Raw genomic sequence first — 23,612 nt, 5'->3', positions numbered from 1 at the left:
GAGCATGTGTCCCATGCTAGTAGATATGTAGGAAATGCCGGCTGAGGTTCCGTGAAGACTGAGCATTGGAGTTTTGTTTAGAGACTATGGAAGGGGAGCGATGGGCAGATTTTTCCAGAAAACCATAGTGTCCAAGCCTTTAAGCTCCCCGTGTCTGAGAGCCACATTCTCCTGCCCTTTGCTGTGGTCATCAGCAGGGTTGGTTCATCCCAGAAGGCTCCCATGGCCCCAGTCTCTGTTCCCAAGGTAGAGAAGAGAGCTGTATATGGACTGGTCTGCATCGTACTGTCAACCTGCATTCTTCTGTCCAAACTAGACTGAATTATTGAGTAGCAGGACTCTCAGAAATCACTGGACCTTCTTCCTCCATCTGGAGAAACTAGTGTTTCACTGTTCATGTGGTGATAAAGTGTGGGCTGGCTCTCCCTTAATCACAAAGAAATGAAGAGAGTATGCCTTGCCTGTCTGTCCCAATGTTGCATTTGTATGCAGTGAACTCTTAATATTTAAGCTGTTCCTTCCAGCCTGTTCCTTCCTGTTGTGACTTCCAGAGTTTCTGAATTGAGCCCGATCCTCTGTATAAACCCCAAGTGACTCCATACAGACTGGGGAGGAGTTCCACCTGCGATCTTTATTTCCTAAGTAGTTTGTTTGGAAATTTGGATCCGTGGTTTTCATGACAGATCTTAACTACCAGCCATAAAGCCAACCTTCAAATGCTTTCTTTTCTTTTCTTTTTCAAATCCAGATTACTTTATTTTTGTTTTGTTTTTTAAAAATTTTTCTTGTGTTATGTTAATCACCATGAAAGACATCATTAGCTTTTGATGCAGTGTTCCAAGATTCACTATCGTGCCCTCCTTTTGCTTTGCTCATCAAGTCCAGTGCAGTGGTTGTGCAGCTTTATGGATCTGCTGGTGAACGTGAATTATTCCTGCCCCAGTGCTCCGGAAGTGCTGCCGTTAAAGGTCTAACTCTCTGACACCAGCAGGGTCTGTCCACATGTCCACCTTCTCCACTGTGCACTATGAGCTCTTGGGAGGATGGCACAGTAATTTGTTCATCTTCATTTCCTAGCAACAGACATGGTGTCCAGCATATAGAATGGGCTCAATAAATGATTGTTGGATGGATGAATGAATGGTAACTGATGGACACTGAGAACCTTCTTAAATTCTTTCAGTGCTTTTAATTGTTTTCCTAAGCAGTAGAGGCCCATGCTCATGCCCTCACTGTCTCTTCCTGTTTAACTATCAACTGATACTTGCAATTCCTTTTTACACCAGTTACCCTCTGTGCTGAGCCCAGTTGGCTTCCCTTGCCCTCAGGGTACGGGCATCACTGGGTACAGCCTTGAAATATGGGCTGACAAAATAAACAGTGATGACCTTTCCTTGCTCTATTTTCACATAAGTGTTTTTATTAAGGGACTGTTTCTAGCTGAATTGTTGAGAAGACCAACTCACATCACCAAGTCCCTTACTCATTTCCTTGCATTGCTTGTTAGTGGTTCAAGAAAAGGAGGATTCTTGAGCCCACAGTTTGTCATCTCCTTAAGAAGATTGTGTGGCTGGGGCGCCTGGGTGGCTCAGTGAGTTAAACCTCTGCCTTCGGCTCAGGTCATGATCTCAGGGTCCTGGGATCGAGTCCTGCATCGGGCTCTCTGCTCGGCGGGGAGCCTGCTTCCCCCTCTCTCTCTGCCTGCCTCTCTGCCTACTTAGGATCTCTCTCTGTGTGTCAAATAAATGAGTGGAATCTTTAAAAAAAAAAAAAAAAGAAGAAGAAGAAGAAGAAGACTTGTGTTGCTTTTACTAAGCTATAGAAAGTTAAGGGAAAAAAGCACTATGATGACTTTCATTAGATTTAGACTCTCCTAACTGACTGGTTTTATGCTTTCTTCCAAGTCTTCCATGTAAGTTACAGCACTGAGAACTGCCATGTCAAGGTGTCAGCATTTCATGTCCCATTTCTCCTCACCATCACTGAGTCCCGTGATTTCCCTTCACACAGTTGAGTTGACCTCTTTTTGTATCTGTTTTGTGTTCACAGCTGGTGAAAATAATGACCTTATATTTATGAACCAACTAACCTCTGAACACCTGCTGTGGGATAGGCACCACACAAAATTGTGGAGACTCAGAAAAGAATTTGATATGTCTGTGGTCCCCTGAGGCTCCCCATCTAGGGACTGAGTCGAGTAGACCAGTAGAGCTGTGTGTGCAAGGCACGGTGGGAGTGAGTGGGGGAGGTGGCTGTAGCACTCACTTCTGCCTGGGCAAGGTGGTGGGACTAGGGTGGAGAAGGTTCTTTATTGCGAAGGTTAGGTTTGAGTCACCTGAAATGCAGATTGTAATTCATTCAGCACATGAGAAGAGGATGAAAATTCTACAGATAGTAGAAGTATGTATGAAGGCTCAGAAATACGGAAAACATGATGAGTTTGAAATGATTTTTTGAAATGGTTTGAAAGCAGGCAGAGTTGGTCTCCAAACATACCAGCTAAATATGAGCCCTGAGCTCAGAGCATGGGTGGGAAGGAGATGTGTTTGGAAAAATTAATTCGGGTTAGATCACAAAGGTCTTGAATGTCGTAACATGGATCTGGGCTTATGTGTGTGAGTGTGCATGCATACAGGCATATGTGTGATGGGAAGGTGGATATTTTCACTGAAGAATTTTAAATTAATGAGTAAAAACTGTGCTTGATCAAGAGCTCTTCCACAAATCCTGGCTAACCTATTCTACCTGATGCACTATTTTTCTTCCTGAAGTAGATTGTCTTGGAACGTCCTTCCTGGAAGCCATCTTGTTCAGTTTAACCCACTCCTCCTTGTTATTTTAACCTAAGCCCAGGTAACGAAGGCCAAGATTTTAATTGTCTCCAGCGTCAGGCAGTATAGGGCTGGTGTTGATTTGAGAAGGTCCTGGAGAGTGAGAGGAGAAAAGCAATGGACTTTGTGCCTCGGAGTGTTTCCAGTCTTTGTGCATTGCTGGACAGCAATTGTCCCAGCCTAGCATTGCTGGAGCTCCTTACAGCAGGCTTTGTAAAGATTTAGCTGAAAATCAACTTACGGATTCCTGCCTAATTGGCTTGGCCAGGTTTAATCTGTTACTGGTCAAGCCAAGCTGGCTTCTATTATGCAGTGCACGGAGGGTTCCCGGTGATGTTCTTATCCTAATGCAGGCTGGCTGTTTGTAGAAGTCAATCTTGGTGTTGGTGAAGGCCAGTATCATTGTGTCCTCTGAAGTGAACCTAGAAGGACGCCCATCTGATACAAACTTTAGGTTTTTGACTTAAAAGAAAAAGTCTTGGATTTGGTATGTGTATGTTAGAGGGTTAGAGTTTTATATTTTTTTCCTCCCCCAGATAAAACAAAGCTTCCTATTTGATTCTGCCTCTTTGGGCTGATTCTTAGAAATGTACAGTGTACCCTGTCCAAGCAGGCAGCACTTACCGCTTAGGACATCTGCAGAGAGGGGGTCCTCATGGCCTAGGGTACCCTGCGGAACATCAGAGTGGGAACGGGGGTGTCCTGTCACTGCAGGCACAGCACCACGGGCCTTTCCTGAGCCCAACCCCTTGAGGTCATACAGGGCTGGACACATAGGCTTACATGGCAAGGAGAAAATAAGAACTGTGTCGTGGCCTTGGGGTAATTCAGGCGCACTGTGAGCATCGAGCCACCACTGAAAGTCGTTTATGTTGACCCAGGAGAGACCAAAGGGAGCCTGTAGGTCTGGAGAGTTTATGAAGGTAAAAAAACAAATCACCAGGGCAACCCCAGGGAGAGGGCTCATCTCTCCCCTGGAGATCACATGAAGAAAAGGAGGGAGAGGGCACAGTCCTATTTTCCTATTTCCTGGAAGACCCTGGGTGTCCGCGTGCCATTTGCGTAAGTGTGGTGATTGACAGCTGCTCAGAAGTAACCTGTCCCTTCCTCCCTCTGCCAGTCTCTCTGCCAGCCCCTTGTGGGGGCTTTGGAGGGTCTGCACGGTTTTGCTTGAGGAAGTCACTACCAAAAAGAAGAACACTTGCCCTGTAGAACTGAACTCATTAGAATCAAGAAGACCAACTTAGAAGTCCACAGATAAAGACACATTCATACATATACTTCAATACAGACATGTATTTTAAAGGTCGTAGAAAACTAGTCTAACATCTGTTTTGCTTTCCTTGTTGATTCCATCCCCTCCCCACCCCCCTGCCCCTGCCCCTACCCCTGACTCTAAAGTGAATTCCTCAGCAAAGCCTGATTTAAAAGATGCCGGAGACCCTGTATTTTGAACTGGCTCCCAGAGCTTGTTTTTGAAGATTTTCCCTCCCACTCCCCACCGCCCCAACCCCTTCAGCCAGCCAGCTTGGCAGGCATCCTTCCAAGGTCCCAACCTTGACAAATCTGCGCCTTCTGGTGATCTTGCCACCAACTGACACCTGCCAGTCCCCTGGGGCTGGCTGAGAACCCGCTGGGCATCAAGGACCACATGGAGACGGACAAGAGCAAAAACCCACAACTGTGGTCCCAAGCAAACTGCCAGATCAAAAGCAGTTCCACGCAGGTTCTCTTTCTCGAAACTTCTACTGCCTCAGGTCATATCCCTCTGTGAACGTTTTCTATTTTATTATTATCTTTTTTTAGTTTAGATCCTGGGTTTTCATTCTTTATTTGAATATTCTAGAATCTTGAAGCTTGTCCAAGAGAATGAGAATCACAGCGTCATTACAGATCAGACCTGGAGAGGAATTTAAACCAGTCTCTTCAGGCCTTCTCAGTGAGGATGCTGAAGCCCATTGGGACAGAGAGAATTACGCAAAGACATATGGCTAGTGAGAACCATCTCCAACGCTGGAGGTCAGGCCTCCCGCCTCTCATTCAGAGCTTACAGCCTAAATTTGTGTCTGGATAACATATCTGTGTGCGGTCTACATCGCAGCCGCTCGTAAGGGTTGATATTTATCCCAGTAAGGGATAATGTTATTGAGCAATTATTAGGTGGCAGACGCTGTTCTAAGCACCTGATTCGTGCAATATCACTCACCCTTGTGACAACCTAGATGGGCATCATCATTCTCCATTTGCAGTCAAAGTAACCGAGACTCAGAGAAGTTAAATAACTTGCCCTTGGCACGTAGGGGCTTCCTATTAGACTGTGGCTTTCCCAGGACTCAGGACTGTGGTTGCTGAGCCCCTAGGGATGGATGGAGCCCTCGCCTGTCTAGTGAAAAAGAAGTGTGAGTAGATGAGTCACAACAGCGCACGATGAGAGCTGTAACAGGCAGGCGCCAGGGCAGGGCGAGGGTAGAGAAGGAAGAAGGGACTTCTCCGAGAAGACGGCATTTGTATGGGCTTCGGGCTGCAGAAATGTTGTTAGCTGGAGAGAATGTGCACAGGCGAGGGGGGCACCTGCTGCCTTTCAGGAAGATCCCAGAGGAGAGAAGCCTGGTGCCTAAAGGCAGAAGCATGCTGGCTGTGGGGGAGATGTGGAGAGATAGGGCTAGAGAGGTACGTGGGGATCAGACCATGAAGTACCTTCCTCTTGAGATAAGGAATTTGGCTGATAGTCAAGAAACAGAGGGGAGCCCAGAGCCATTTTTATGATAGGTAAGTGCCAGGATCAGGGGGAAGAGGCTATAGAAGCCTGGGCAGACTGGACAAGGGAAGCACTTAGGGGGTTGGGCTGTGGCCCAGGCAGACGCGGTGAAGGGCTGGGCACCACGCTGATTGGCACAGGCCTCCTCTCTCCTTTGCTCCCACTGCTTCCATGGCTTGGAATGCTCTCTTCAGCCCAGGCCCATCTTTGAAGACCAAGCTTAGGTGTTTGAGCTGGAGGCTCTCTTCAGCCCCCACCATGAATGGGCTAGCGCTCCCCCTCTCCTGGGTCCCCGCCATCTCCAACACATTCCTCATTCTCTCTTGGCATGCAATCTTGGCACTCATCTTTGTGTATCTTTCTCTCTCAGCTCACCAAAAGCAGGACCAGACCTTTGCCTCCTGAAATACTTGGCAAGGTGCCTGACATTCAGTGAGCTCTCAATAAATGTGTGATGAATGAATAAACTTTCTAAAGACAGTGACTATTTATATGGAAAGAGGAGGCCCAATTCGGGAAGTGATTTTTTTTTTAAGTGACCTTAGGGGTTGGCAAACTATGGCCCATGGGCCAATTCCAGCCCACTTTATGTACTGCTTTTGTGGATAAAGTTTTATTGGAACACAGCCAAGCTTATCTGTCCATGTGCTGTCCCTAGCAGCTTTCGCCCTACAATGGCAGGGTTAAGTCATTGTGACAAGATGGTGTGGCCTGCAAATGGAAAAATACTTACCATCCGGATGCTTACTGAGAAAGATTGTCAACCTGTGAGTTAGAGGACCAGGATTAGTGACTGGAGATAAAGAGTGATGGAAAGGAGAGAGTCAAGACTTTTCTTATTGTCAGATCTCCTCACCACACCTAGCGCAGAGTTTGCGCCGCGGCGATGGCCTTGGCCCGTGGGCCTGCAGGCGCTGGGAGAGAAAGACCATAGCTGTGGGGCAAGAGGAAGCGGGAGCTGGGAGACCAGGGTGGGAAAGAGACCCCGTAAGAAAAGACAAGGGGCCGTGGCTGCAAGGCCAGGTTGACCTAGATCCTGCTTCTCCTGGAGAAGCTCCTCACGCTCTTCTCTCCCGTAGTCATCCAGTTTGGCTTTGTCACCCTCTTTGTGGCCTCCTTTCCTCTGGCACCTGTGTTCGCCCTCCTCAACAATGTCATCGAAGTGCGGCTTGATGCAAAGAAGTTTGTGACGGAGCTGAGGCGGCCAGATGCTGTGAGAACCAAAGATATCGGTATGTCCCCTGCCTAGAGATCATGGCAGGCCCTCGCCTCCGTCCATCCCCTCGGGCTCCCTGCAGCTTCCTGCCATCACCATCTCACACTGGATTCAAGAGGGCTGGGGGAAGCCCTTGTCTCTCCATCCCTTGGAGCTCCTTGTCCTCATATCTTCGGGTTCCAGGAGGCCTTTATCCACACCCACTTGTCCCCCTGATTTCCAGACAGACGCATCTCAGTCCATTCCTGGGGGCCTCGCAGACCTCCATGGTACTTTGTCTATGGATCCTCACCCTGGGCTGTGGCCTTGTTGTCACCAGACCAAGTGTGGCAGTGAGCCCGACGTGCTGCTCTCTGTCTTACAGGGATTTGGTTTGACATTCTCTCCGGGATCGGCAAGTTCTCCGTTATCAGCAACGTAAGCATTCCCTCCATGACACCCTAGCTCTGTGGGAAGGGAGCTGCCTAGGGGGCCTCTAGGGGAGCTGCGGCTTTCAAAGCAAGGTACCAGCCCTCATTACCTCCCAGCCTTTTACTTTGGAGCTTTGTTCAAGGCAGCCCCTGGTTAATAGTGCGTACATGCCTTCTGACTCCTCCTGCAGTGGCCAGGGCTGCGTGACGTTCTTGTTAGTTTCACTATGCAAAAGGTAATTATCCACCAGAATGCATACCTTGGCCTTAAGAGTCAAAAATCTGATCTTTCTCCGGAGCCAAGAATAATGAGGAAAGAATTCCCCATATCTATCCATCTCTTTCTTTTTCTATTCCCAAACTAAACAATACCTGGACCGGTGCCCAGGTCCGTGGTTCCTAATTATGGTTCCTCCAAGCTGTCAATGCGGAGTCGCAATTATTCCCATGGATTCTGGCATGCGTAGGTTAGGATAGGACAGACAAGAAGAGGGGTCCTACCTGTCGTGACCTCCTTAACTGCCTTGCCAGACATGTCAGTATTTCAGGGGAAATCCTGCTGGGCCCAAGCCAATGGCAGCTTTTTGCTCCTGCCTTTTGTACGGATGGTGGCCCGGCAGGGCCTTTTGTTCCATCTCCCAAGAAAGTCCCGGCGGCCTGGCGCATACCAAGAAAGCCACTCGCCTGTTTTCCTCCTGGGAAAGAAACTTTGGTTCTGGCTGGGACTGGGTTGCCTGTTAAGAACAGGTAAAATGACTAGAGAGGCAGAGAGAATCAGCCCCCTGCATTTCGAATGCTCAAAGTAGGAAGCACACATCTTACATCTGGCAGATGAGGTGGAATTCAGAGACTAGATCAGTAGCTACTTTGGAGTTGTGTTTACTAGGAAAGGGGCCTTGCATACTAGGTACTTTCCACCATACCACAGAATGACAAGAAGTCTTACCTCCCTGGCCTTTCTAAGACTTCTTTACTTATCTGTAAGAATGGGAGAGCATAAGATTACCCACCAAAAAGGATCATTCTGGAGATTAAATGGGAAGATGGAAGGCCATAGAGCAAGAGCTCAATGAGTATGTTACTCATTCTCTAATATGGTTGTGGCCATTCATGCTCATATACACATGTAGGAAACAATACCTAAACTACATTTTTAAAAAAAATAGCTTTAATTATTGGTGCAGAATACAGTATAAACACCTGCCAGAAAGATTTAAGATTTTCTTTGCAGAAAGTACCTCCACATTCAAACATGCCATCATTCACTCGCTGTTTGCTTTGCTCCGTAGGCAGTTATAGGACACTTAAATATACCAGACAGTACATTGGGTACGCGTGGTTGGATCCAGCAAGACCCACTCCTACCCCCTCCGTGTCTCAGTGTTCCTAAATCTGATGGATGAAAGCACAACTTCCTTTATGTGCTGTGCTAAAAAGTGCTGAGAGACGATGGTCAAATGGAGGGAACGTGGTACCATGTCCCTGGTACTCCTGGTTCTCTGGTGTCCCACAGAGGCAAAGGTTCATCGTCAGCCAGTGTCCTTGCACATTGCCTCTAAGTGGCACTCTTTTCACTCTGAGTAATTTTCTCAGAAATTCTTCCACTCTGCCTTGGCTTGGCCAACATCACTATCAACTTGGATATTTCAGAAGGGCTCACTCCCGCCCGAACCCAACAGTCCACACTGGCTTAATACTCTCAGCAGCCAGCCACTGTCCAGTGGGTTCACTTACGCATATCGAAGGTGGGAAACTGCATGAGCTCCAAGTAAGGACTTCTCTATCAGAGTGGTGTCTCTGGATGAGGAGCCCAAGAGAGAACCATCCCTCAGCCAGAGAGACCCTGTACCACCTGGACAGCTTCCTCCCTGAACACCCCGCAAGCCCCTGTGCTTCTGTCCTTCAGGCCTTTGTCATCGCCGTCACCTCCGACTTTATCCCTCGCCTCGTGTACCAGTACGCCTATAGTCACAACGGGACCCTGCATGGCTTTGTCAACCACACCCTCTCCTTTTTCAACGTTAGCCAGCTGAAGGAGGGAACGCAGCCGGAAAACTCACAGTTTGACCAAGAGGTTCAGTTCTGCAGGTAAAGTAATCCGGTGGAGGAGGACAGCAGCAGGTGTCAGGAAGTGGTAGATCCAAGGAATTATCTGGAAGATCTAGATTTATATCACTCTCCTCTCCCTCAGCCCCCCCCCCCCGAATCACTATAAATCAATTGCTGTGGATCAGTAAGTATTTATTGAGTGTCTTTTACCAGACACTACAGAGCAAAGAAGTATATAGCCTTGTCTTTACCATCAAGGCCTTTGTGGTCTGGTTGGAAAAAGCAAGCAGAGCAGATGGGACAGAGCATGCTACTGAAGGACTCTATCTAGTGTGGACCGTGAGCACTGGGGGTGTTCAGAGGAGGGGAAGATTGGTGGGGGCTAGAAGGGAAAGGTAGGCTTCCTGGAGGGCCCAGGAGGAGATGTAAGATGGAAAGAGAGTAAGCTACGTGGGGAGTCAGCATGGGCTAAGTCATAGGATGAGGATGAATTTGGAGTGTCAGATGAACATTTAGAGGCTAGGTATTGTAGTTAGCAAGAAGAGCACTTAGAAGATAACAAAAAGGAACAGTTTTGGAAATACAGTATATCAGAACTCCTAGGATAATATAAGCCAAAACATTGTTGAATTTGAATAGATAGGACGAAGTCGATGATAGGAAATCTTGATATATTGCAGGAATTGTAATATGATGTGAGAATGATAGGTAAAGTGTAGGCTTAGGAAAATTAGTCTCAGAAAGAAGTGTGGACTAGAATTGGGGGAACTCAGGGAGGGCAGCTAGGGTGCTGCCATCATTCAGGCATGAACCACGGCAGGCATGGTCCAGGGTGATGGAAGGAATTAGGAGGAAGTGAGGAGCTATTTACTGTAATACATGGTAGTGTTGGTGGCAAGAGAGTAAGAGGGAGCCAGAGCCAAGGATATCTCTCAAGGTTAGGCTGAGGTCAGAGGTGGGTCCATTGACAGGGAAAATGCTAAGAGAATCCAATTTTATGGCACATAGGATGAATTTGATTTCAATCACATTGATTAAAAAAGAATGGTGGGAAAGTTTTCACCTAACTCCAGGGCACACGTAAGCTGGAATTCCTAAGGGGTCCAGGTCAGAGTTGTGGTTGAAAACCACCAGCACAGGGAACATGGAAGCCAAGAAACAGAAAACTCCACTATTAATTCAAGAAGGGCAAATAAAGAGAGGAACAGATGGGAACCAATTTGGAACCTCATGAGAGGATAGTAAAGGACTTTGGCAAAGATCACAGCTCATATACCAAAAAGCATAGAGCAATAAATACAACAAAATCTAAAACCTAAGAAAGGTATTGAGGGATAAATGGAGGGCTTTTCTGGGCCATCCCCAAGCGTGTCTGATGTAAGTGCTGGTGACCTTCCATCGGAGAAGCAAGGCCTCAGTGGTTCTTGCCACCGGGGTGACCCTGGGTATAGCTGTCGTGTGTTCCTGCTTGATACCCAAGGCCTGCCGTCCGTGAGATGGCCGCTCAGGTTCAGACTCCCAGTCTGACGCCACACAGGAGAGGAGTCGATTGGTCCTCCCCACCCAGATGACCGAGTGACACAACCGTACCCTGTGTGATTGCAATGGAAGGGTATCTGGTCCTGGCCTGGAGAGCTGTAGGGCTACACTCTAGTCAACAAGGAGAAGGCTCAAAACCAGCGACCGGATCCAAGAACAGGTAAGTAAATTTAGTCACAGATAGTGATTTCTGCCAGCCTAGATGTTTCCAGTAACTGCATAGCTGGCGCCACAGGGAGTCTCACTCTGGGACTGAGGCAGGCAGATTTGCTGCTATGCAGTGCACAGTGGCCACTGTGCGCTCGTCACGCCAGACTGCCTGTCCTTGCCGCTAGGCTTTGGCCCACAGATGCGACAGATGTAGTTCTAGCACACGGAGGGTGTGTCCCAGCCGCAGGCTTCCCTGGTAGCATCCAGACTGGCTCCAGCAGGGTACATGAGGTCGGCCAACAGTCGGCAGTGCAAAATAGTATTTCCAGAATCGTTTCTGTAACCAGAAGGTATAGGAATGATCTTTTCGAAGCTCCCCATTCTACCGCGGATTAGAAGGGTCAAGAATTCCCTGAGTCACTGGGGTTTCAGGGACAGATCCTGAAGTAAAACTCATGTATATCCAAGAAAGCAGGTCAGCCCCCAGGCACGGCAGGGAGAAGCACCGTGTGGGTTGTGGGGAGGCAGGGCTGACACTGTGTGTTTTGTGTTTTTTTTTTTTTTTTAATTTATTTGAGAGAGAGAGAGAGAGACCTCTCAGGTCAGGGGGGCAGTAAGAAGAGGCAGAGAGAGAAACTAAGCAGACTCCATGCTGAGTGTGGAGCCTGACACAGGGACTCATGATGCTGAGATCACGACCTGAACCGAAATTAAGAATTGGACACTTAACCCACTGAGCCACTCGGGGCCCCTTCGTCTTTCTTCCCTTCCCTTCCACTCCACTCCCTTCCCCTTCCCGCCCCTGCCCTTCCCTCCCCTCCCTTTCCTGCCCTTTCCGGCCCTTTCCCCTCCCTCCCCTCCCCTCCCCTCCCTTCCCCTCCCCTCTCTCTTTCTTGGGAGAGAGGCTCCCCACAGAGCAGGGAGGCCAATGCAGGACTCCATCCCAGAACCCCGGGATCATGACCCAAGCCAAAGGCAGACGCTTAACTGACGGAGCCAGCCCAGTGTCCGTCCCCCTGTGTGTTTCTTTAGTCGGTCTAGAAGCACTGAGGGTCTGTGACCTTGCACCTGACCATCGGAACTTCCAGAAACACTGTGAATATGCTTTCCAGATATATCAGGGGCTTCACTGGCTTAAACATAAAAGGACTTGAATGGGCCGCCACATTGAAAGTTGAAAGTAGTTCTAATTTTAGGCAAGATGATTCAGTCAAGTCTGCCTACACCGAATCTTTCTCCACCTCCCTCGCAGTACTACTCCAGTCTACTACCAGCAGCTCCTAGGTCCAAGTCCAAGTGGGAACATACCTTTTTCCCAGTGATCCTGCAGAAGTCTCATTGGCTAGGATCAGTAGGCGTGCCCTCCCCAGAACCGGTCATGGTAGCCAGGGGAGGAGCTGGAGGTGGGAAATGAAATGATCTGTCTGAAGCACCGAGTAGGAGAGTAGGAGGTAGTTGCGTGGGGAAAAGTTAAGGTGAATGGATACAATAGCAAATGTCCTGCACACCAGGTATTACTAGTACACACGGAGCAGGTCAAGCTTTGTTGTAGCTGCTTCCAGAGTCCCTGGACTGCCCAGCCAGTTCCAAAGCCCCGATAACTCCTCTCTCCATCATTTCCATGTAAGCTGATGGGATTGTGGCTTATTGGAGACCCATTAAAAAACAACAAAGGGACGCCTGGGTGGCTCATTCGTTAAGTGTCTGCCTTGCTCAGGTCGTGATCCCAGGATCCTGGAATTGAACCCCACATGGGGCTCCCTGCTCAATGGGATGCCTGCTTCTCCCTCTCCCACTCCCCCTGCTTGTGTTCCTTCTCTTGCTGTGTCTCTCTCTGTCAAATAAATAAATAAAATCTTTAAAAACAACAACAACAAAATCCCCTCTTCCAGCAAAGTGGCAGAATTATTACTGGGCGCCATGTGTAGAAGTATGTTCTGTATTTCTGCTAAGAAAATGTTTCTGCAAGATGAAACCAAAATGATTTTTGGAGTATCTGACATGATTTCCTTACCCAGTGCCAGTAAAGAGTACGGGTTCACTGTGCAATTATTTTTGAGACCTTACGAGAAAGGCTTGTTGTTGGTTCCATGATAAGGAATAAGACACAATGCCTCCCTCAAGAAGTCTAGATGGAGGAGATGAGCAAGTAAGCAAGCAAATAAAGTCTAGCTTTAGTCATTTATAACAGGGTAACTTCAGGGAGCTCCGAGAGCCACACAGAAGGAGGCACGCACCTAACCCAGACCCGAGTATTGCCGTGAAGCTTCAGGGGAGCTAAAAGCTGGAGGTCAAACATTTTGCAGGTTTGGCCAGACTGATGCTCTTGTTGACGCTCCTTGTTCACATGACCAAGCTGGCCTGGGAGGGCTGGGAGGAGTGCGGGGGTGCGGAGGGGACCGGAAGGGAGCCTCGAGTGCTGAAGAAGGTCTGGGGAGAACAAGGCCTTCCAGGTAGACGAGCTCCTTGGTGCTGGATGGTGGGAGCTGGAGTGGCAGATAAGCTCTGAGGGCGAGGAGGGACGAGAATGTGGAAGCCAGACCGAGAAGAGCGTGGTGGTCTTACAGAGGTGCGTGAACTCCCCCTTAGGGCAGTGGGGAGCCGCAGGGAGCAGGGATGAGATCACACTTGTCATTGGGGTTCTCTCTGGCTGCAGTGTGAAGGCCAGTGGGTTACATTTGAAACAGAGATGTTTCACTCCACGGTGTAAACAGGTGTCCAGAGTCGGCTCAGCCTATTATCTGGATACAACATACCAAATCGGTGTACTTTGGGACTACTTCTCCTAGAGGGGCAATAATTATTGATGGAAATCTCTGCCTCAGTGGGTCCTACTTGCCTCATGCTGTGGGAACTTGGCCAGCTCACCAATGTCTCAGGAGTTTCGGAGGGGGGCATAACCTACTGATGTAAGCCAGGCATCGTCAGTGGGTGTAAGAGGTAGCAATGAAGAAGGAGAGAGAGAGATAAGAAGAGAAGGAGAGGGAGGAGAGAGCGCTCTAGAGCTAGTCCCAAAGCCAGTGTTTAAAGCTGCTTCCATGGTGGGAAATGGAAAGTTTGTCCTGATTTCTGGCAAATAGTGTTGGGAACTCGATGACCCTTCTTATTCTTAGCTTTCAGTGACCTCTGGAGATAAATGTGGTCACATAAAACTGAGGGCTCGGGCTCCAGCCCAGCCTCGACAGGCATCGAGGTATCCTAAAAATAGCAGTAAACGTTGGGACATGTCTCCAGCTGCCCATTTGAGATGCATTCCCAGTATTTTGGGAGCAGCGTTCACTTTGGTCCTCTCGCTGCTCTGGCGGGGCCGCTCCATAAACAGTCCAGTGACGTGGGTCTGCGGGCAGGAGCCGACGCGGCTGACAGGGTGGAAGGGCTACCATGTCCTGGATGGCGGGTGGTGGCCCAGGCTCCCGGCTCCACGGGAAGGGAGTAAAGGGGTCGGCAGGGGAGGGCCTGGCCAGGGAGCTGACTTGGGCCTGGTCAAGCCAGTGGGACTGCTGGGGGCTGCCGAGCGTCATTGGGGGCGACTGCTGGGTTTCTCTGCAGGGCCCGAGTTCTTGCATCTCCCAAGGTCACGTGGCAAGTCTTTGGAGAGGCGAGTTCTCTTCAGTCTGAGGCTGTCTGTCATCAGCTCCGTGAATGCAGAGGGAGAGTCAGCTTTTCCGGGTGTTGCCATTACTGATCTTTATCGACCCCTGGATTAATGTGGCTCTCATTAGTTCCTAATTGCCTGTACTGTTTTCCCTCGTTAAGGGCCGGTCTCAGAAGGCAGTTTGAAGTAGCTCAGATGGAATGAAGATATTGTATGTAATTGTGTTTAGCAGGAAAATGACACTAATTGCCATTGGGACTATTAAAAAATTTTTTTAACATACCACTGTTTGGAGTTGAGAACCGTATTTATTAACTGATTCATAATGTAACTAAAACCTCATTTTTGGAAAAAGCCATCCCTGATGGTTGATGACTAAATCCTCAGTCTGTAACTTCAGTAGCCTTCCCGCCCACAGTGGTGTTGGATGAGGAGGAATTGTGGCAGATGTCCCTGTCACTGTCACTGGCCACCCCTGCAAGGGAGGATGAGCGGGGGACATCTGAGCGGGGAGTCTCTCTCTTCCCCCTCCGCACCTCAGTTCCCCATCTATAGCAGACATGGAACGAATGATCTCTAAAGATTCTTTCTGCTTCTTTCAAAAAAAAAAAATATTTCATGATACACGTAATACTAAAAACTCTAAACATTAACAGACAGCCTCTCCGACTCTGTTCCACATCCGCCCTCCCCTCTGCCTGGTCCTAGGTACCTCCTCAACAGTACTTACGGCGGGACATTTCCACACGTCTTTCTCAGACTTTCTTTCGTGAGTTAACATCAAGTGAGCTCACAGAAACTTTACGGGGTTTCATGGCTTTGTTTTACAATAATGAAATACATTCGGATTAATGGGAATGTTATTTCTTTAGGTAGTGTATAAATTCAAACTCCATGTGATTTTTCATAGTGTTAGAACAATCTAGATATAATCTTACATTAATTTAGAGCTACAATATAATGATGATTTTTCTACCAGTTTCACTTACCGTGTATGAGTCTGTCTCAGTTAACGCTATAATTTTGCTCCTCAAAGCTTAGTATTAAAATGTGAGTCCACCGAATATTGCCATTAATTACAGCCTCTTGAAATTGTGACTTTTTTAATCTAAAAGCAATTCTGTATAAATATGTATATATACAAAAGGAAAAGTCTTTCTTGATCATCCTTACCCCAGTCATTCTCTCCCAGGAGAAACCATTGTGTTTATTCTTGGTAGAAGCCTCCAGAAATCAGTCACATGCATTGTCTTATTTAATTTCCACTGTGCTTTCCTTTAACATTTAACGTACATGTACACACACGCAGGCCCATACTCATATATTTATGGTCGGTGGGTGAGAGCTGGAGCACTTCTGTGTGCTCAGCACAGAGATGCAAGCTCCATTTTACAGATTAGAATGCTGAGGTTCAGAGAAAAGAAACAGGTTTCTCAGGGCCTTATAGCTAGTAAGTGACAGAGGCCACTCCCAGTGCACACTTGCTTTTTAGACACTCCAGTGGGTTTGTTGTTTGTAATTGCAAGCCTCTCCTTATTATGAGACTCTCAAAATTAATATTAAGGCTCAAAGACAATAAAGAGAGCTCTGGAGGGGTGAGGATGAGGTCTAGGAATCGCTCCTAAAAATCCTATCTCCAAATTTAAATCCCAGCCAGCAGGTGCAGGAAGGGACCAGATGTGGGAGTTCTCCCAGTGCTTGGCCCCTTAGGGAGACTTTGGGAGAACCGCACTCCCTCAACCAGGGAGAAGCATCTGGTTTTGAAAGGCCTTTCCAAAGCTTCTGGGAATGGAGCAGAAGCTCTACCTCCCACGGGCCTGAGGCTCACCTATTTTGTGCCATTTACCTGGACACAAATCCTGAGAGAAGCCCCTGGAGTCGTGGCGCCAGCTGACTCTTTCTGATTCATATCAGCGCGAGGCGAAACCTGTCACATCTGTGCCCACGGGCCTCGGAGACCCCCCTTCCCCAGAGAGCCAGAAGCCCTGGGAGCAGTTGTGTGTGTGCTCCGTCCTCTTCCTAGGAGCCGTGTCCGCCACCTCCGGGCAAAGGGGAAAGAGTAGCTGTTGATGATGGGCACATGGAACGTTGAGGCCACTTTGTAGACCAGCATCTTGGCCATCAGAATGTCGGGTGACTTGTGAGAGAGCATAGAACCAAAGTGAGAGAGGTAACACTGAGCTGTCACCTGGTGACTCTGAAGTGTATGCTTTTGCCAGTGCTGTGCATGGGGCTTAGACACCAGACGGACCTGTCTGACAGCTCATGTGTCGTGGTGGACACAGTGAGGGTCATTGGTCACTGGTCTTTTTTTTTTTTTTTAAAGATTTTATTCATTTATTTGACAGAGCCCAAGCAGGGGAAACAGCAGAGGGAGAGGGAGAAGCAGGCTCCCCACTGAGCAGGGAGCCTGATTCGGGGCTCGATCCCAGGACCCTGCGATCATGACCTGAGCCGAAGGCAGACGCTTAATGACTGAACCACCCAGACACCCCATCATTTATCTTTTGTGGCCATTTCTAGTCTTAAAGGTCTTAAAGATGATTATCTCTTTAAGTAGTGTCTTCTTGTTACTCGCTGAAAACATTTGATAAGCTTGACTTCTTAGGATGACACTGGAAAAAAATGATGAAATCTGAATTTACACTGGAATGTAAATAACCAGTTCTTTCCTGGTGGCAGAAGCTTACGGGAATAATATTCTTCAATCTATGAGTCATTGTTCATGAGTGGGTTAGGAAATCACTTTAGTCGGTCATGATCAGCATTTTAAAGATGAGAATAGGATAAGACAGGAGACGATAGATTCAGAAAATATTCGTTCATCGCACATGGCGAGGGTATGATTTTCAGCTCAGTGACGTATACTTACGTGTGCATTAATGGACAATGTATTTCTCACTACCGTAGGTCATGGGGTTTTTTTAAAAGTTAGCTTCAGAAAAGGAGATATGAAGAGATGCATAACTCATTGAATTGTGCATTGTTCTTTTCCGTGGATCGTTTGTCCTCTAGTTCCTACCAGAACTACCTTTAGCCCATTGGCATAGTGGTGTTTTCAAATAAAGCTTTCTAGAAATATCTGTGTTAATCTTTCCCCAGATCTTTGATTCAGTGCATGTGTTTGTTAGATTTTTAAAATGTTTTGGACACTCAAAGGGACACTTCCAAAAGCTGTGGTGAGTTAATATCAGAGGTAGGACCAGGATTAGATTACTTATGGATTCTTTCCAGACTGGGAAAAAGATGAGTGAGCGGTGGCTCCTAGAGCAAGGTCAGTGAGCAGCTGTTCCTTCCTAAGTGGAGCTAGAACACGAGAAGAACAGACTTCGGTTGTAGCAGGAGAGATGGGACTGACCTGGGGAAGGGCGCTAGGTGTCGGGCCCGTCCCCCTGAGGTCTTGAGAAGAGTAGATAGATCCGCTTTTGCCGTGAGGTCCTTTGAGGGGCAGCTGGAAGGCAGCGAGCTTGAGCTTTTTCCCACCCGAAGGTGTCCCTCTCCATTTAGCCATGCTCTCCCTCTCTCCCGTTAACAAGCCTAATCTAGGGCTGGCCGTGCTTCTGTCCTCTGCCCCGCGGATACGATGAATCCCGCCGTGTACTGCTGGGCTGCAGTTAGCTTTGCTTTTCAGCCGGATGTCAAAGCAAGCCTGCGACAGCTGTGATCAGCTGTTGGAAGGGCGGGGGTGGGGAAGGGGCAGCTCCTGGCCTCCAGCCCAACCCTAGTCAACTGCTTACTGTCCATGTCTGTTTGTCTCTTCCTGTTGCTGACTCTGTCGCTCTGCCGTTTTCTGTTTGTGTGTATCTCTTTTCCTTTTCCTCTTTTTTACCTTCCTTCTTCCTGCATCTCTGTGGACAGTTGGAAGCCACCGTGCTTTTACCTGGATCTTTTAGGGCAGCTGGCTCATTCCAGATGGGGAAGGGACAGAAAGCTCCCATTTCTGGGGCGCCTGGCTGGCTCAGTCCATTAAGCGTCTAACTCTTGATTTTGGCTCAGGTCATGATCTCAGGGTGGTGGGATCTTGCCCTGCATTGGGCTCTGCGCTCAGTGGGGAGTTTGTTTGAGATTCTCTCTCTCCCTCTGCCCCTCCCCCTACCTCTCTCTCTCAAGTAAATAAATAAATCATTTTTAAAAAAACCCCAAAACCATTTCTGAATCCCCTACCTCAAACCACAGCTGTTGGCGAGGTGCTTTGTGACAAGAGAGGAAAGGTCCGCCTTCATCCAGACTTGGATTCTCACGCTGACTGTGTCCTTGCTGGCCAGGAGAGAGACCTGGGCAAGTAACTGATCTTCTCTGAGCCTCAGTGTTCCCTATATTCTATGGGGGATATCAGCACCTGCTGGAGGATGCTATGGAGATTGAATGAGAAAGTTTCCAGAAAAGCTCCTTGCTCGGGGATCGGTGCGTATGGCATGTTCAGTGTAGGTCATTTTCCTTGTTGGCCCCTCGTCATGCAGAGTCCCCACCCTGCCTTCCTTGGCAGCCTGTACCCCACTCGGTGGCCTAATACCACCCCAGTCCTTCCCCCCAGGGCTTGTTTTGCTTTGACTAAATGTCAAAGATCATTGAATTCCATGGAGAAAACAGTTCCGTGAAGGGTCATAATTCTTCTGGTACCAGCTCTTGTCACTTTTCCAGGCCTAGAAAAAAAAGTGAGTCCGAGAAAAATGAACTTTTTTTTTTTTTTTTTTTTAGAGGCGGGGCAGGAGGGGGTGTGGGGAGCAGAAGAGGAGGGAGGGCTAGAATCTCAAGCAGACTCCCTGCTGAACACGAAGCAGGGCTCCATCTCACCACCCTGAGATCATGACCTGAGCTGAAATCAAGAGTCAGACGATTAGGTGACTGAGCCACCCAAGTTCCCGGAAAATGAGTGGTTTTTAACAAGAGTCATCACAGAATGGGGGTGAAAAGGCAGCGGTAAGGAAAATCTCTTCACGGGTCTGAGAAAGAGGCATGAGCAAATGTCAGGTACTGACATTTTGTTTCTTAAGCCACATGGACAGATCGTAAATGCAGTCAGTAGACAAGGATACTGACCAACCATCACTATGACAGCCATTCCCCCAGTCACTCAACTTTGAGCTTGGTTTGAGTCGGCTATCCTTGGGCTGCGAGAACACAGCTGTCTATGGCCGTGGGCCTGGAGTAGCCAGTCAGAAGGAAGCCTGGGGTTGTCTGCAGGCACCTGTGTCACCGCTGAGCCCACGGGCTGCTGAGAACTGTCCAGTTTCTGGGCATCTCCCTCCCCTCTTGAGCTCATGGGCCAGTGGGGCCAACAGGGACCCATGGTGCTGGGCTCCTTTCATGATTCCTGGGCTCCTCTGGAAGAATCCATGTGGAAGCCATGAGGGAAATTAAAGAGAGAGTAGGAAAAAGGCATTTCCAGGCCAACACTGGGTGTTTTTTGTTTGTTTGTTTGTTTTTTAGGACTTTGGTCATTTTATGCAATGGACACTTGTTGGTGAGGCCGTGAATTCCTCCCTCCAGCTTCCTGCTAATTCCCACGTCTGGGAGCCAGGAGCTTGCCTACTGTTCTGTTTCTTGAGGGTCAGAAGCACCCCTTGCCCTCCATCTCTTCCCGGTCCTAACACCACATTTCTCTCTGGGCAGGTTTAAGGATTACCGAGAGCCGCCGTGGGCCCCGAACCCGTATGAGTTTTCCAAACAGTACTGGGCCATTCTGTCTGCCCGTCTGGCTTTTGTCATCATCTTCCAGGTAAGCTGGTCGGATAAGGAGGAGAAGCCCAGCTGCGGGGGTAGAGACAGCCATGTCTCCTTGCCTGCCCCTCCACTCCGTGTGTCCTTGGTGCCGTGACACCGGGGTCCCCGAAAGCGGAGGAGGCAGGAAGCGCTCTCAAGAGGACCTCCATTAACGGGTAAATTGGCAGAGAACAGAACTCAGAGTAAGGTTACAGGACATATGTGGGGTAAGATGCAGGGTGGAGATAGATTCCCACTGAGACCTAAGACAAGAAAGGAAGCGAGAAAGGCAGTGGGGACCAGAGTCTCAACCCTGAAGCAGACAAACAGCCCCGCCTGGTCTCCGCAGCCCAAGAAGGGGCTCGAGTTCGGAACCGTTCTTCTTGATCTCAGCTGGCTCCCTCCTTTGTTAGTGTGCTCTGGCCCCTGAGACACCTGGCGAGGAGGGCCCCAGAGTCATCCGGCCATGCCTCTGGATGAATAGCAAACTCGAGCCCCCCGATTGCTATCTCTGACAATAGCCGTAGCTCAGGTTGCACGGCTGAGAGCCGTGGGCACGCAGCCCCAGGTCCCACGCGGGGTCCTGCCGCCCTTCAAGCAGGAGCCCGGATCCTTTTCTCTTCCACTCCCTCTGGCTTTTGTATTCCCTGAAGGCAGATCTCTGGGGGGCTCTAAGATATCCCGCCCCAACCCCAGCCCAGGAAGTAGAGAAGCCCATCGGCTAGTCTTTCACCTAAAGAAGACAGCCCTTCTTCCTCTGGGGAGATGGGGTGATGGATTTGAAAAGCTGCTCCCCCGTGCAGGCATCCCCTGGCTTTCCCACAGGTGACATGCAACTCTCGTTAACTGTGTAAAAGTTGATTAAAAGAATATGACTTGAAGCAGCTCTAGAGTGTGGGAAGCCCCCAGGAGCCCCTGAAAGCCGCAGTTGGTCCCCTGGCCCTCGCCTGGGCCCTTAGGTGCGAGTGAGATTCAAGGTCAAGGTGGGAATAGGTTTGGAGCCTGAAAGACAGCTGTGCCCTAAAGATCTTGTCCTGGGTCCCATCGCTGTCCCTAGACCTCAGAGTGTGTGTGTGATCTGCGGGCAGAGAGTGCCACAACTGGGGGGTGAACTGGGAAGAGCATGGCTTGGGGAACTGGCGGGAACCAGGTTGTAAAGGAGCGGTCACATCTCGGGCCGAGCTGGCACTGTTGTGACGTGGTCCCCGCTTCCATGGAAAATGCTGCCGGAAAGGGAGTCCTGTCCTACCTGCGCCGTGAGACAGGGATGGGGCTCAGCAGGTGGAAGAAGGAGGCCCAGTACGAGTGCGCACAGAGGCTTGGAATGGAGAAGGGGGCTCTGGAGGCAGGGTCCCTAGCCTGGCCCAGGTGACCAGCTTCGCGGGATGGAAGAGAGAGCAGGATCGGGTGAGGGTGAGGTGGGCTGAGGCCAGTACTGAGCACAGAAACCAGATGTCCGTCTCTGAGCTGGAGGACGGAGGGCAGGCTGGGAACAAGAGAGGAGCAGCTGGCTCAGGGAAGCCCTAGGGAGGCCAGCGGGCCCTGTGCCCACTTCCCAGGGAGCGCTGGAGCAGGGCGCTGGAGGCGGAGAGCCGGCCAGGAAGGACAGGATGGGGACAGCCCCTCCCCATGTGAGCTGTTGACTGATTTCGTCCCAACAACCTGGGGGACAGGTACTCTCACTTCTCCACTTTCTACCTGGGGACCCTGCAGGGCCCCTCGGCATGTTGGCTCAGAGCACCTGCTAGTAAGTAGCCAGGCCAGAAGGACACAGTGGTGTCCTGCTTCCAGGTCTGTGCTCACCACAGCCCCCACCGCGGCACCATTCCACCCGTCCCACTGCTGTGACCATTACTGACGGGGAGGGGTATCCGGGGGCGTCCTGGTGTCCCTTGAGGCTGGGCCTCTCCTCTCAACCCCCCTCCCTGGCTTTTGGCAGAATCTCGTGATGTTCTTGAGTGTCCTCGTGGACTGGATGATCCCAGACATCCCCACGGACATTAGCGACCAGATCAAGAAAGAGAAGGGCTTGTTGGTGGACTTCTTCCTGAAAGAGGAGCATGAGAAACTCAAGCTGACAGACGAGCCGGCCCAGAGGAGCCTGGGAGGGGGACGTCGCAGCAGGAGCCGGGCACCCAGCTGGGCCCCCTCGGGCCAGAGCCAGCCGGGCAGCATCGCGTCCTCAGGTTCCCAGCACACAAACGTGTGAGCGAGCCAGCCCTGCTACGGGAGGGACGCCGCAGCCAGGGACCTCACAAAGCGCGGCTGTGCACCTGTGCGGGCGTGGTGGCCTGCACTTGCCAGGGTCTGGCCTGCTGGGGTCTCGGAACGGTGTGCGTGTGCAGAGAGGTCAGAGTGAGTGAGAGAGTGAACACGGGCAGGAAGAGAAATGGGGCTGCTTCTCGGAAACTTCAAGCTAAAGTTTCTTTTAGGTCCTCTTTGTATCCTTTTAGGGACATGGTACCCTATTTTGAGTCACTTGGCGAAAGAATGGGTATCTTGACCCCAGAGCACCCAAGGGGCATGAGCCTTCCCTGTGGAACCTTAGGTGCCCTCTCTCAGGTGGCCACAGGCTGGGAGAAAAGTGAACCCCCATCCTGAGGGATCCCTCACCCCTTCCCACAATCTCCTTGAGCAGATTACCCCTGAGTCACTTGCAGCCAGGACTGTCCCAGCCCCACTGGGTGCAAATTAAGTCGCAGGGCTGATTGCTGCGGCCACTGGACTGTGATGGTGAGTGGCAGAGGTCCAAACCCGAGCTTGTCCTCAGTGCGTGTCACGGGGAGCTTGTGGAACTAGCTTAGCCATCACTTCATGCAGGCTCAGATTTAAAATAATAAAATAAATGGAAACATTCTTTATAAAGATATGTCTCCTTGTCTTTGGTCCTCTTTCTTTCTGTTGCTTCCTACCAGTATTTACTGAGCACCTACGAAGTCCCAGATGCGCTTCTCAGATGAGAGATACGGTAGAGTCCAAGAGGGAAGATCTTGGCCTCGTGGAGCTTCCTTTCTGTGGAGAGACAGACAGGACGCCGAGCAATGTGTAGGATTTCAGCCAGTAACAAGGGCTAAGGAGAGATACAAGGATGAGGGAGGTCAGGGGCACAGGAGGGAGGGGGCTCACCATTTTACATAGCAATCGATGACAAACCCAAGATGCCCAAGATGGTTCAAAGGTTACACCTTTCCTCCCAGAGCCGGGGTTGGGGTGGGGGCTGAGATTTTCAAGACATCATTCATCATGGTCTTTCGCACACCTCAACCTCACCTGCGGTGCAGAAACCCGGGGCACGGTCTTGATCCTTGGGACTCGGCCCCCGTTCCTCCCAGGTCAGTCTGACTAGAGTCCAACTTAGTGT

The 23,612-nt window shown here is 49.7% G+C and overlaps 1 protein-coding gene across 1 annotated transcript in view; it reads left to right on the top strand.

The window, feature by feature from the left end:
- ANO2 (anoctamin 2) overlaps positions 1-23,116 on the top strand; it is a 348,569-nt gene extending 325,453 nt beyond the window's left edge. The window contains exons 21-25 of the mRNA XM_059184572.1: positions 6,669-6,821; positions 7,170-7,222; positions 9,122-9,303; positions 20,162-20,267; positions 22,191-23,116. Coding sequence (XP_059040555.1) covers positions 6,669-6,821; positions 7,170-7,222; positions 9,122-9,303; positions 20,162-20,267; positions 22,191-22,460 — 764 coding nt within the window. The 3' untranslated portion in view covers positions 22,461-23,116. The remainder of the gene's footprint in view (positions 1-6,668; positions 6,822-7,169; positions 7,223-9,121; positions 9,304-20,161; positions 20,268-22,190) is intronic.
- Positions 23,117-23,612: the final 496 nt, after the last annotated feature.

The sequence above is a fragment of the Mustela lutreola genome, chromosome 8, assembly GCF_030435805.1.
Source record: "Mustela lutreola isolate mMusLut2 chromosome 8, mMusLut2.pri, whole genome shotgun sequence".
NCBI classification, from domain to species: Eukaryota; Metazoa; Chordata; class Mammalia; order Carnivora; family Mustelidae; genus Mustela; species Mustela lutreola.
The sequence above is the reverse complement of the archived record's forward strand: the minus strand, read 5'-3'. Positions and strand labels throughout refer to the sequence as shown.